At 33.8% G+C, this 14,579-nt stretch overlaps 2 protein-coding genes across 2 annotated transcripts; one reads left to right on the forward strand and one right to left on the reverse strand.

Annotated features, from left to right (window-relative positions):
• The first annotated feature begins 231 nt into the window (after positions 1-231).
• LOC113273205 (auxin-responsive protein SAUR36-like) lies at positions 232-795 on the forward strand. Its single transcript, XM_026522963.1, has one exon. It carries the CDS (start codon positions 232-234, stop codon positions 793-795), a length of 564 nt encoding a protein of 187 aa, XP_026378748.1.
• Positions 796-12,228: 11,433 nt separating this feature from the next.
• On the reverse strand, positions 12,229-13,919 carry LOC113274317 (omega-hydroxypalmitate O-feruloyl transferase-like). Its single transcript, XM_026523737.1, has 2 exons — positions 13,458-13,919; positions 12,229-13,342 (listed from the first exon to the last, which is right to left on the reverse strand). The coding sequence occupies exons 1-2, from the start codon at positions 13,899-13,901 to the stop codon at positions 12,452-12,454; spliced, it is 1,335 nt and encodes a 444-aa protein (XP_026379522.1). The 5' UTR covers positions 13,902-13,919; the 3' UTR covers positions 12,229-12,451.
• Between the last annotated feature and the right edge of the window lie 660 nt (positions 13,920-14,579).

Genomic DNA, 14,579 nt, shown 5'->3' on the forward strand with positions numbered 1-14,579 from the left:
TGTTGTGGACTTCCAGTAACAAAATCTGAATTTCTTCAATTTGGATTCTATTAACTTTCCATAGAGTCCATAAGAATCACAAACTCATACTCTCTATAATCTTGTTGCACAAAAAATTTCACTAAAACAAGGTTTCAGCCACGGTTTTAGTGAAGAGTGTGGGATAATACTGTGGGTATTCATTTAAATTCTCAGATTTAGCGAGTCTTTGTGGTTGTGGGAATTACGAGAATGGATTTTGACAAGAAGAAAGAAAGAAAGGGTTTGATCATCAAGACATGGGAACGATGCAGATCATTTGGAAATACGAAACGCTCGTTATCTCCGTTGGGGGCTCCTTTGCCGAAGAGCAAGTCATGCAATGAAATTCCACTACCAAAGAGCAGGTCTTGGCCTAGGTTTCATTTACCAGCAGGAAAGAAGCATAAAATTTCATGGCAAGGGAGGGATGGCTCAGTTGATGACGGCAAAATCAAAACTGTTACACGCCGTGTAACACCAGGGGGTTGTTTCTCCGTTTACGTCGGTCAACAGAGGCAACGGTTTGTGATTAAAACTCAATATGCTAATCATCCACTCTTTAAGATGCTACTTGAGGAAGCAGAACTGGAATATGGCTATCATTGTGAAGGGCCTTTAACTCTACCATGCAACGTTGATTTCTTTTATCGAGTCTTATCAGAGATGGAAGCGGAAGGAGACGACGATCAAATCCAGCAAGGTTGCAACTTTGCCAAAGGGTGTAGTACATATAAACTACTTAGTCCATCTCGAATGGTGGCAATGGAATATTGATAATGATAAATTATCAATTGGAGAACCATAATTAAGAAGATATGTTACATAATGATTAGTAAATCACGTTTTCATTGTTATCATGTTATGTATATTGTTAGCTCAGTTCTTCTATACATATGTGATTGATTTGCTTGCTTGCTTGAACTAAGTCAATGTATCTATTTGGTGTATCAATTTGGTCCTAATTACGCTTAGGAGAGTGTTTATCATTACTTTCATTTAGTATTAGGAGTACCATTGGTCATGCTACACAGTAAACATTCGTATTTTGCCACACTGCGCATATGTTTTTATTTTTTCAAAGTGAAGGAGAAAACTGTTGACAATGTTAGAATGATATTTTTATTTTGGCAGTTTTGACTTATTCATAAGCTTACAATTTTATCTAAATTCGAATCTAATTTAATGGTTCATAAAGAATCCAAGGTACTTAGTTCAAGAGAAAGATTAATGAAATGGAGGGATACATCCTTTTCACAAAAAGAAATGGAGTAAGATTAAGGATATGATTAATAAGTCCATTATTTTGAGCTCCGAATGAGCCACCTATAACGATAGGCCACACAATGCTACCTAAACATCTGTGTTAACCAATTTTAATACTTTAAGAGTCCATTTATGTGCACCCTTATTTAATCAGGGGTGCACATTCCCCCTCTTATTATTCGCCGTAGCTAATAAAAAAGGTCCACCTTGTAAAAAAAAGTTCTTTTTTATTGTGGGTCCTTATATTTGTTTTACTTTCATTTTTTTTCTTCTCAGTCTGATGGTTGTAGCGATTGAAGTCAGTAATGTACATAGTCTTTTTCATCACCAGAATACCTATTCTCCGTAAATTTGTGTTGTTTATCCTTATAGAGAAATATTGAGATGATTTAAGATAAAAAGGGTTTTAGGGTTTAAGAAAAGATGGGATTAGAAGAAGAAGGGGTGATGACCTTAAGAAAATCAGAACAATATTGATGGCAGGTGAAGGTTGTGGTGGTGGTTGCATGAGAGATTGTAATTGAAATTTCCAGATCGGTCTTCATGGTTTTACTTAGGGTATTCCATGATGGGTTTTTAACAAGATCTCCGTTAGTAATCGTCCTTCCTCTTCCCTTTCTCAAAGAACAAAAAGAAAAAAAACCCTAGAGCCATCTTGCTCAGATTTGGTCCTTTTGGACCAGATATGAGCAAGAGTTCGTTTTCTTTCTAAGTTTTTGGTAGTAGGTAATTGAATAAGATGTTTTTACATCATTTTGGTGTCTTTTGACATATTTCTTCGTCGTTTTGTGACGATTTTTCTTCGTCGTTGTGGGACGAGTTCTTCAAATTTTAATGGACGGTTCGTGGCTTGCTATTCTTGATTCAAAAACATCAACGATTCATCACAACATCGCTTTGTATCAGCATCCGTGTTCGTGTGGATCGAAAAATCTATGGGAAAAGTGCTCCTTTGTATTAGGAGCATCTCTTAGTGAAGAAGAAGAATACAATCATATTAAATGGTCGGATTTTAATTCCGGATTTACCATCATCTCTCCCTTATACATAAAATTCTTCTGGATATCTTTACTGTTTATCGCTCTTTCTCTTCGCGATCTACTTGTAATTGATGTCCTTATTTGTATTAGGGTTTTGATTATTTTGTATTTTGATGTTTTTGTTATTCTTGTAAGCGAACATGTAATCACGATTTTGATTTGAATGAATTGAAATATGTTGATTGTCCAAGAAAAAAACAAAAAAAAAACAAGATCTCCTTTAATGGAGGTGATGATGAATATTTAATTTTTCATGTATTTATTATTAATCATGATTCATGTTTTAATATGGTAACTTAATTGATGCTTTTCAGATTTTTCATGGAATATTAGTCAAAAGTTTCTGATTCTTTCGCTTACCCATAAATTAGCATGATTCAATCTCTTTTCATTGCGAGTCGGTGAGATTGATAGTTGTTTCAATTACACGTTCTATCAATGAAGGTATCAAAAAACTGTATCGAAGAAGAAGAAAGAAATTTGTTTAAAATAAATTTGTTTTGGCAAGATATACGCTGGAAACTTGCCAAGGAATGACCGAAAAATAAAAAATTAATTTCCCCCAAAAGCCTAGTTTAGATGCGGTGGGCCTTGTTTAGGTAATAACTAAAGTTAGTTACATAACCAATAATGAGAGGAGGAATGTGTACCCCTGGTTAAATAGGAGTGCACATAAATGGACTCATACTTCAGAAAAGAAAATGGATATAATAAATAGTTGTTCCATAAAAATAAAGAACTATAAAGTGGAGATTATCAACCTTAATTGTTTTGTTGTTTACAATGCACCACAAGTTCACGTTTAGGTTTCGCTCTGCACGAAGAATAAAAGTAGTAATTTTTAGGTTAACCTTTTTTTTTATAAACGAAGGATTTTTCATTAATGAAAATTCAAGGTTACAATGAGTTTAAGATCGAAAATAAGAGAATACTAAGTAACAAGAACATAACATAAAAGTACAATGCCGAAAAATTCGATAAGAGAAAAAAAAGGATTATCAGTATAAGACAAATATAAGTATGAATAAGATCCGATTAAATCGGGAAGAACGGTTTTTCTCAGAATTAAATTTTAACCATTTAGTTTGTTTTTTCTTCTTTAGAAATATTTGCTCCCAAAATAGGAGTGATTTACTCAAATGTCATCTAATCAGTGATGAAGCTTCCACCGTCAAAGAAATCACTGGTGAAGATTCCATCACTGGATAAGTTGATGATGTAGATTCTGTCGCTGGAGACAACAAAGATGAAGATTTGTTCCTTGGAGAGCATCACTATTGATCTTAACACCCAACCCAATAACTAAGAATCGTCATTACAACGAAGATAAACCTCAAAAGAGTAGATAAAACCACCATAACGATGTAGATAAGTAGAAAACATAACAACAACTAAGCTAAAACTACTAACTAACCTAGAAAACAAAAAAATAGTGAAGAAATCTTCTCAGATTCAGTCCAAAAGAAGAAGGAGGAGGAGCGAGAGAGAGAGATGAGCATACAAAGATGTGTATTTCTAGGTAATTTCAACCGCATAGAGATTTCATTTCAATGGAAATTCATTTGTACCTGTACTTGTCATTGTGTCTCGTACATTTTTTAAGATTAATAATTTTCCAGTTTTCGATTTTCAAGCATTTAGCTACTTATTTGATTGTGGACATGTACCGCAGTAGTTGAACAGGTTGTCGTATTAACCTACCAGCGATCCTCATAAGGAACCAACCAAGGAATTCGAAGTGAAAAGCGGTTGATTACGTCGCAAGGGCGGCAAACTAACTCTACTCTACCCTCCATGTTAAATTCTGCAGCATTGCGTCATCGGTGACTCGAACCTGAGGCCTCTTGGAGCACATCAAACCTGTGAAGAACGGGGATGACCAGCTGAGCTAGCTACCCGTTATTATAAATATGTAGGATTTCAATAGATAAATATAGTTATTATAAATATGTAGTATTTTTATAGATAAATATCGTTATTATAAATAGAGTCATGTTAATAGGAGGGAAGGAATGGTTTTGCGAAGGGAAGGATTATGAGGAGGGAATTAAACTTTGAGAGGAGGGATTGAACCTTCAAAAAAACTGTTAAAATATCGATAATATCCTTAATATGTTGTATTTTTTTCAATGTTATAGTGTAGGTTAGCGATCTTCCGTCCTATATTTTGATATATGCTATGCATAGAATTATACCGTTTGCAACAACACAATCTCCTGGTGTTAAATTCAGAGTTCACAACTTTATTTTTAAATTGACGTTCATATTAATGACATGGATGCAGTTAAACATCAAGTTTTTTACTTTCCATTAAGTATTGTGTACGTACGAAGGCCAATCTGTGAAGTAGCTAATTGCCTAATCCAAATCATCTGATTTGCTCAAAACTTGTTGAAGTGGCCCGTGTTTTACCATAATTTTGATACTAATCATAGTAAGGACATGGAATAGAATAATTAGAGGATGATGTTGCAGAATTCCTAACAAATATAGCCATTTTATGCAGATTCATAACTTATTTGTGATTCATCTAGATCTTCACAATCAGAAAAGCTTCCGGGAACAATGAAAATTTTCCAACTGGGTGGATACATTCACCAGGTGCGTCGATGGAGTAGTTTATCGTCAAATAAAATTATGTTTTAACTTTGTCAAAGAGTACACAATCTTTCTAACCCTGCTAGTCGTCTTCCATGATCACTACCAGTGATCAAACTTATAACTAGTTGTTCGATCTTTGATCAACCGCTTGAATGAAAAACTAGGATTTTGTGGGCGAAGAAGGTAAACAATGATCGAGTTTTTGGAGTGATTAGGATCGACTTTCATAAGGGTGAGGTTGGTATTCTGTAAATATTTAAAACACCTAACATTGACCAAATATTGACCTGGGTTTGGCTGATTTCCTTCCCTCCTCAAATCCATTCTTTCCCTCCTAATAATAGGAGTGTATAAATATTTTCGTAAATATGTAGGATTTTCATAGATAAATATTTTATCACTAAATTTATTTCAAAATATTATATCAATTATGCAATTGAAAAAAAAACTGAAAGTAGAAAAGAGATGAGGGGAAAAATCTGCATAGGAACTGAAGAATACAACATCTATTGATATTGGGATAGACATGTGGGCATCTGAAATGTTTAAACCCAAATTTATCCTAGATATTACCCGTACAATACATAATTGTGATTCTCAGCCTGATAAACAAAGTGTCTAAGCTGACTTCCTCGTTAAAACCTTGTCAGAAAATTCAAAAGGGACAGAACCTGATCGAAGGGAAAAGAGTACAATTATGAGTAAACTTAGAACAGAGCTGAACATGTGTATGTTTCCTCATTAGAAACTTGACAAGGGAAACCCAGTGAGACAAAACCTTGACAAAGGAAAAAGAGTACAAGGTGATTGTCCAGCAAGATACCTTACACTATGATGCCTCTTGATAAGTACTTCAAATAAATTCTTGGCTTGCAAATGTTTGAGTCGAGTATTCCTAGTTTCGCTGAAGAATTTATTGAATGCAATAGATTGTTTTTCGTTCATGAGGAAAATTGCTAGTTGATGAAGTTTTTCTTTTGTTTTAGTTTTCTAATAGGAGTGTTCTTGAGTCTTCATGCTTTATTAAATACATTGAGGACTTGGGTCTTGGATTGCTAGCTTCTTGGAGATGATTTACATAAGCAGTTGATGTAGTTTCTTACTAAGGTCCAACATGTAGTATGTTATGTTGATTTGATCTAGCAAAATGACCTAGTTAATGGTGAGAATCCACCAAACAACCTAAATTGACACCACTCCAATGCACACCACCGTGTTTAATGAATTTCCTCACTAATACAGGGTGGTATTCAAAACTGGACTAGGTCCCGAGGTTTTTTCTACGTACTGTTGTTTACCTCGTTAATTTTTTTTTTTTGTGTCTTGTGTCATTTCTTTTCCGCATTATGTTGTTCATTTTTATAATGCAAACATCACAAGCAGTGCGTTAAACAACCTAGACAGTTTTTAGACTCTAACTGTATATAACCTACAAGATTTACTCTTATGAATTCTTATCTTGAAATATAGAATACAAGAATTGTTGTTGTTGGAATTTGCTACGCGTACAATTTGGGTACATACTAAGTTGATTCTTGGATATTCATTTTTAAGATAGTCCAGGAAACTTGTTCACAAATCACATACAAGGATCTTTACTGTTGATATATACTTACTAAATGTAACAAGTTTATCCATACAGGTTCTCGAACGAAAATTTGGTGGTGTACTTGGTACCCTATCCTTTTCAAGGCTTGTGGGTATCAGTTCTGTTAACAAGATCAATCTTGAAAGAGAGAGAGTCACGACTATTTTTCAACATGGTTATTGAGTCAAGATCTAGTTTTTCTCGCTTTTCATTCATTTCTTATTAATTTCTGGTGTTGTCTGAGAGATATTTTTCATTAGTTCAGTTTTTTAATCATTATGCTGACATGAAAGATGTTTTATCATAATCGTGGCTGTTTTTTCATTTTTTGGTTCAAGGTTTGCTGAAATGATGATGAATTCTGAGTTTAGTAGATCTACAAGTATGGTGGATTTATCAACTTTGCCTGAAGTAGTAAAACGTGGGTATGATTCTTCCATCACTTTTCCGGATGATGTTTTTGATGAAGAACTTGATGAATGGAAATTTTTGCAAATTGGTTGTCTTGATTTCCGAAAACTCAAAATTACCAATGCTAAAAGGATTCTTCGACCTTAATGGAATTTACAAGGATTGATTCCATCAAATTATCCCGATTGGTAAGGGTTTCCTTACTAATAAGCTTGATAAATAGTTTAATAGAAAATATATCACTTTTGATTCTTAGAGAAAGGGTTATGGGGGTTCAAAGTCTTTTTCAAAATGAGAGTCGGTCAAATTTGACCAAATTAGGTCCTATTATGGATAGAGGGAATCCCCCTTTCACCCAAAACTCAATCAAGCACTCGTTCAAGTGAAAGAGTAGTCAAAAGTCTCCACTATACGGAAAATAGCTTGCCTTATGAAAAAATTAGGATCCAAATGGCATTTTTTTTACCGTCTGGGAGTTTTCTTTAAAAAAATATCATTGGACGACACTTTGTTTCCCTTCCAAATAAATTTCCAAATCTTTATATATTTACAACTAACTGGGTCCCGTTTATTTGATTTTTTATTTGTTTAAATTGCTTTTGGGTCGCACTTAACTAATTTGTGTTGTTTTAATATATATGTAAATTATTTGTGGGTCATTTCCACTTGATAATCACTCTATCCCATGGTAGGATTTATAATCTATCTGATAGTCACTCAACCATTTTGAAAAAGATAGAGTGTTAAAACACTCTATCCCGTATCCCTTGGTCTCAGGAAGTTAAGAATCAATTTATTAGGTTAAGAAATCGGGAACCTTATTTTCATCCTGAGAATCAAAGAGCCTCTACTTCTTTTGTGCGGGTGAGGTTTTCTGGTCTTGGGATTTGCAAGCAGAAAAAAGTGTGTCATATTGTTGAAAGTATTTATGAAAAACTTGTTTGGGAATACACTAAGGTTAAGGATTTCCTAAGAAACCTAATTTCATATGTAACAATGGGAAGGAGATTCCTAAAAACTCTTATTCCAAATATAAATGAAAATTTTAATTTGGAACATAAAAAGATTTAAGAAATCTGGAGACGAAAATAAGCTTAATGGGTGGAAAACCGAGCCAAGAGTGAAGTATTATGATTTTGTTTGCAGTGGGCTTAATCTGCCAGGTATGGCATCTGTGGAAATTCATAATTCTCGTAATGATAATAAAAGTAACATCGGGCTATTTTGGAGTAGGTGTATTGTTATTTCTAAGGTTGTTTCCATTTTCTAAATAAATGATTATTGTGGATGTGGAAGGTTCCTTAGTTTCTGGTAGTCATGGTCGCGTGGATATTGTTTAAAAAAGATTTTTACGGACTGAAAGGGAGGTTATCAGTGATCTTAATGTTCCATGGATTATGTTCGGAATTTTCAATGTTGTTTTATCTCCATAAGAAAAAGTCGGTTGTAGAAGTTTTAAAAGAAGGTGGTTATGCTATGTTTTGAAAACTTTATACACGATTTGTGGTCTTCTTAAAGCTCCTAATACTGGGTTGAAATTTACTAGGTCTAACAGTCAAGCTGGCTGGAGAAGAAGAGTCTGCAAGTTAGATCGAGTTGTTTATAATTTTAATGGTTAGATATAGTAACTAAGTTATAAAGTATGTTGCATGATGTTTTCAGATTATTCTTAACTATTTGGGGGATGTGCCAATATTCCTAACTTTCTAATATGCCATTATATTTTAGAAAATATGGATAGATCATCTGGATTCTCTTAGAGTAGTTCAAAAGTATTGGAATAAAGAAGTCTAGGGTAATTATGATTTTTTCTATATGAGAAAGTTGAAAATGTTAAGGTTATTCTCAAAAATTGGAACTAGTGTGCATTTAGTAATGTTTAGGTTAAGCTTACAGGATGGGAACTTAGTTACTTCATCCATGTGAAGGAGCTTATAAAAAAATGATTGAGGCTCAAAATGTTTATAATATTAGATTTGTTCATCTAAATACCATGCTATGGGAAAAATATAGAACAAAACGGTCAAATAATGAGTTGTTAATACTGTGTTTTTTACATACCGATATGAAGGTAAGATGGGCTCAATATGTAATTTGTGAAATTGAAGATGAAAGTGGAGATCTTGTTACTGATCAAAATAAATTTTTTAAAGTTCTTGTTGAGTATTTAAAAATAAATTGTAGCACAGAGTTGGCTTTTTCTGACAAAATTTTTCATGAAATCCTTAAAGTGACAACTCCTAATGATAAAAACATGCTTGATGGAGTTCCAAGTAAAGAAAATATAAATAAAGTTGTATTTGGTATGGATGTACACAGTTCACCATGGTGTTTTCCCTATTTATTTTTATTTATTTTTTTTCTTCCAAAACCTGCTGGGAAATTATAGAACATAACTTAGTGAATGTTATTTAGTTTTTATGGGGAAGAAGATTTATCCTTAAAAGTTAAAATTCCAACTTCTGTTGTTGCTCCCTAAGGTTAATAGTTCTTAGAAGGCTAATCAAATTGGACTCATAAGCCTTAGAATTTTAATTTCAAGATATTCACCAAAATTATTACTTCTAGAATGATGGTCTTTTGATGTAGAATTTAATTTCACTCAGACAATATTCTTTCATCGAGGGAAGGGTATTCATGATCAAGTAAGTGATGTTATGTTCTGAAATGGTTAATAAAATGAGGAAAAAGAGAAGATGAGTGAATGTTATCTAGAAACTGGACATTTTTCAAGCTTATGATTCAGTCAGTTGAGAGTTTCTTTTTGAAGCAGTGAATATTTTGGCTTAAATGGATTTATGAGTTAATCTTGTCTTCTCGGAATTATATAATGATCAATAGTGGACCAGTGGGTTTGTTATCTTGCAGTGGGGCTTTATAGGGAGATCCACTATCTCTAATTTTATTTTGACTGCCGAAGAAGTTTTGAGTAGAAATCTGTTGAAGTTGTTTTTTTAGAAGAAAAATACTACAACGGTAACTAGAAAATGAACAAGTCCTATCCATTTATTTTTTGTTGACGATGTTTTCCAATTATTGGGGAAAAAGAGTTTTTGAAAATATTCTTGGGTGCTCAATGATTACCAGCTTATTCCCAGAAAGATTGTGAATAGTTACAAGAGTAAATGCTTTATTGATATGGTTACTTTGGTTAGGAAACTTCAGATGGCCAATGTGATGCATATGGCCATTTCATGTTTTCCAGATAAGTACCTTCTGGTGATTCTCTATTCGGGAAAAATTATATTTACTTAGTGTATCCAATGGTAACTATGCTTCAAGGAGCACTAGCTAAATGAAAAGGTAAGCTCCTTGCTTTTCAGTCAAGACTTAATCTAGTTAAACATATTTTATGTGTCGTACCAATACCATGTCCCTGTATAAATGGTCATAGCGTGTCATTAACACCAGTAAAAGGATCATAAGGAATTTTCTTATGTACTGGAGATGGTGAGACTAAAAAGTTAGTCACCTTGGCATAAGACTAAAACTATAGTCTGGACTTAAATGGGGTTGATAATCTTTAAAAGTTGATATTTTAATAGGTTGTTGGAAATATGGAAAACATCTCGGCCTGGTATGATAATTGGTTGCGAATTGGTCCTCCATCTTATTAATGAAAAATTATTAAGCATCATAAGCATATGAATGTCTATGATTTGATAAGGATTGGTAATTTATGTATTCCTTAAGAGATGAGTGCTTATGTAGATTATTTTTCCCTTCCAGAGATTACTGATATAACTGATAAATTAATTTGGTGTTGGAATTGGAAAGAAAATTTACTATTTATGATGTAACTGAGAGTATCAGGGATAAAGACGTACACGTGAGTTAGGATTCTAATTTCAGAAGAATTATATTCATCCTAGTATCAGTACCAGTCTATGGAAGTTGCAATGGAGCTTATGTTAGTGATGAAACTCTAATTATAAAAGGGTGTTATATAGTATCCATATATCTTTTTTGTTGTTCTAATGTTGATTCTATGAGTTATCTTCTTTGGAATTGTAGTTTCAGTGTTGCAATGTGGAGATGGTCTAAGCAACATTTTCCATCTGGAAATACCTACTTTTTTTTGGAAGATATTTACTCTACAGTGAAGAATAAGAGTATTACACGCAAGTTTGGTCCACAACTGCCTATTCAATATTGGTGGAGTTATGGCTTGCAAGAAACAAAACAATCTATACGGGTTTCATTCCAAATTTGAACAAATTTTAAGCTAGAATTTGTCAATTAGTTCATGACGGTGGTTTAAGAATGACTGGTGATATATGGAACCAAATTTATGATATCCATATCTTAAGTTTTTTCAGGATACATACCAAGTAGAGATAAGGTAGCTCTCTACTGTAATGGTGCTTGTCTGGGCAATCCAGGTAACATTGACTTTGGTTTTATTTGTAGAGACCATGCATGCTTGTCATGTGGTGGTTGCAGCGGCTGGTCGTGTGCGGTGGCAAAAATATTTTAGTTAAATTCTATAGTACTTTAGTTCACTCTGATTCGACGGCAGCTCTTATGGATTTCAGAAACAACAAGGTTCCGTAGATAATTCATCATAGATGGAAATGTCTCTGTAATAAGGTAAGAACAACGAGATTTGTAAATTCATGCAAAAACTAACTTCTCATGTGATATGTTGGCCAAGAGGGGTTCTAGTTTGAACAAAGGTGTAAGATAAATTTTTTAAGGAAGACCTGAACATTCCTTAGAATTTTTTTTGTGTCTGTGTTTTTCCTTAACTTGTATTTATTTCGTTCTATTTGAATTTTCTTGTGAATTAGCTAAAAAAAACAACAACAAACTATACACTAAAACAAACCAGATGAAAACTTAATACATGTCGAGGTTACTTTTCCCAATCGAATTCAAGCAATAAGATTTCAACGACATTCAAGTGTATTATATTTTCTAGTGAGATATTAATTACACAATTGAGATATTAATTACACAATCTTCATCATTTTCTAGTGAGATATTAATTACATAATTGATCAAGTTATCAAACTGAAGACATATAATCCATTATTTAGATCTTAGCTACACTTTAAGTTTCTAAAAGATTTTACTGAGACGAGTAATGGATAAAGTGGATTTACCAATGATGAAGATTTTTTCAAGCCTCAATCAAATCCAGGGTTCCAAAAACATAAAGGAAATTTAGTTTAGATTCTCAAATTTCATACCAAAAGAAATTTATGTCACCAAAGATGTCAACCGGATATGTAAGATCTTGCGGTTAGCATATTTTGGCAATTTCATGTCTAAGTGACGAATGAAAAGAAAAAACGAGCTAGGTTTCAAACATTTGAAATATCCAAACCATAAACATAAATTCGCATATCAGTGTTCCAAATCAGGGACGGACTTATGAAAGGACCACCTGGGCTAAATAGTATACAAGCTTAATTATTATTTTTTACTAACTTATGGGCTCGACGAAAGCTACTAGTCCGATTTTTTTTCGAGCCCCGAGATCCTGCTCCAAACCATACACATGACTCATTGAATAGAAATTTCTCTATAATAGAGCTAGAGGTGTCTTGGATTTCTTGTACACTTCCATTAGTTCTTCAAAGATCTTCATTGAAGAAGCAGGCAAACCAAGAACCAAATTTATGCCTTTGTTATCTTTTCCATGGGCTAAGAATAACACCACTTCTTTTATGGCTAACCTAGGCGGGCCTGCAAAAAAGGGTTCTCCCCAACCAAAATCCATACTATTGAATCCTAGCTTAGACCAAGCACTTAAGAATACCGTGGAACTTTGAGGTTGGATTCTTTTTGGCTCTTCTAAGAAATCTATGGTTGATTTTACGTAATCATCTGTAACCGACTTAATTAAATTTTGAATTCTCTGTATTGTTGATGACAGTGGGTTGTCCAACATCTCACTCGCGCTACATTGACAATTCATCATCAGGAATGCATTGCCAAAGTAACCTTTTGGCAATTTTGGGTCTAGTCTTGACCGCCCATCAACTGCGAAGAGTAGCCTTACTTGCTGATGAGGATCAAGTCTTAACGATTGAGTTCGAGCCCTCCACATCAAAGCCGTAAGTACTTCAAAACTAGTACACCTTTGTGAAACTCCATCTTCCATAGCTTTTTTCTTAAGTAGTTCTAGATTCTCAGGGTGAAAGATAAAGGACTTATTAATAAGCGTTTCTTGTTCGAAGAGAGCCTCAGTGTTTGATACATCTATGATGTCTTCATACTCATGGGTAAAATCTACCTTAGGTGGGTTTCGTGCTTTGAATATAGTTCGATCTAGAAATGGTGGGCTTGTTAACGGCAGTCCTCGCGTAACTTCACCCCACGACTTCATAAACTCCATTGCGCTGGTTCCATCGGCCATAGCGTGATTCATGGTTATCCCAAGAACGAACCCTCCACACTTGAATTTGGTCACCTTCAAACACATATGCATATGGTAAAAAAAAAATTAAGAACTAAAATACTCCGATCATTTATAGAATAAAAAGGAAAAAAATAATCTAAAACAAGAACTACATCATGTAAACTACCTGAGCCACAAGTAGAGGATTTTGTAGTATGTTTCTTGGATCAAGAAGGCCATAAACAAGCTTCCCGTAAGTAACAGGATCAGGTTTCGTGAAGTCACCGATTTCTTCCAACGTAAGGTTGGCCTCTGCCTCAACAAAAAGAGCACCTTCACCTATGCAATTGACCATAAATTTACGCTTTTCATTCATAGTGATGCGTCCAGCAAGAGGATAGTAGTAAACAAGTACTTTCGCTAGACCATCTTTGATGACTTCAGCTGCATCCAATCTGCCAACGTCTAGTATTTTGTTAAAACAGTAAAAAGTGTCAATCATAGCCACCATGGTGTCCAAGTTTGACAAGAAATGTAAATCCTCAGGTGTTTCCTCTGCTGGAACCACAGCTGTTTCTCCTATAATCTGGACGATAAGTTCACCGTTGAAAGTTGTTTTAACGTCCTCCATTATAACAACAACGATAATGCTGAGTACTACCCTAAGTTGGAAATGAAGATGATACTCCAATGCAAAGAAAAAGATTATATATATAGATGAGGAAATTAATTGTCGCTAGTCATGACGGTAAAAGACAATCCAATTGCTAAAGGAAAAACAAAAAGAAAAGATTAACTAGATTTCTTGGCCAGATTATTTATAGTTAAAAACATATGGAATGCAAAGAAAAATCTACCATATGTCTTGTCTTGTTAACTTGGATTAATGAAGATTTTTAATTTCTACTGCAAGATGAGTCGTGTTACTCGTGTAAGTTTTGTTAAAGATAAACAAAACTATTATATACTAGGAAATTTTTGCAACGTGAGAAAAGGAGAACCATTCTGTCACTACTGGCTTGATCCAAAGGGTTTTGCTGTCTCGACTAAATTGTAAACATAACTGATTTGGGGTAATCTTATGATCAATTTAAGAAGAACAAATAATTATATTCTAATACACTATGGTTCGATGATTAGAGCGTAATTAACTCAACAACAATGCTTATAAAAAATCCAAATGTCTTGCTGACTATTACTAATAATTTAAGGGGAATCCGAAACCATTATTTATTTATTTTTTTTGAAAAGGAAGGATATATTAAAGAAAAAAGATATTTACAGATCATGTACAAAAGTGCATTGCACC

Source organism: Papaver somniferum, chromosome 4, assembly GCF_003573695.1.
Source record: "Papaver somniferum cultivar HN1 chromosome 4, ASM357369v1, whole genome shotgun sequence".
Lineage (NCBI taxonomy): Eukaryota > Viridiplantae > Streptophyta > Magnoliopsida > Ranunculales > Papaveraceae > Papaver > Papaver somniferum.

Coding starts and splice junctions, on each gene's coding strand:
- LOC113273205 (XM_026522963.1), top strand. CDS start 232: ATGGATTTTGACAAGAAGAAAGAAAGAAAGGGTTTGATCATCAAGACA.
- LOC113274317 (XM_026523737.1), bottom strand. CDS start 13,901: ATGGAGGACGTTAAAACAACTTTCAACGGTGAACTTATCGTCCAGATT. Junction 13,343..13,457: donor ATCCTCTACTTGTGGCTCAG/GTAGTTTACATG, acceptor ATGTGTTTGAAG/GTGACCAAATTCAAGTGTGG.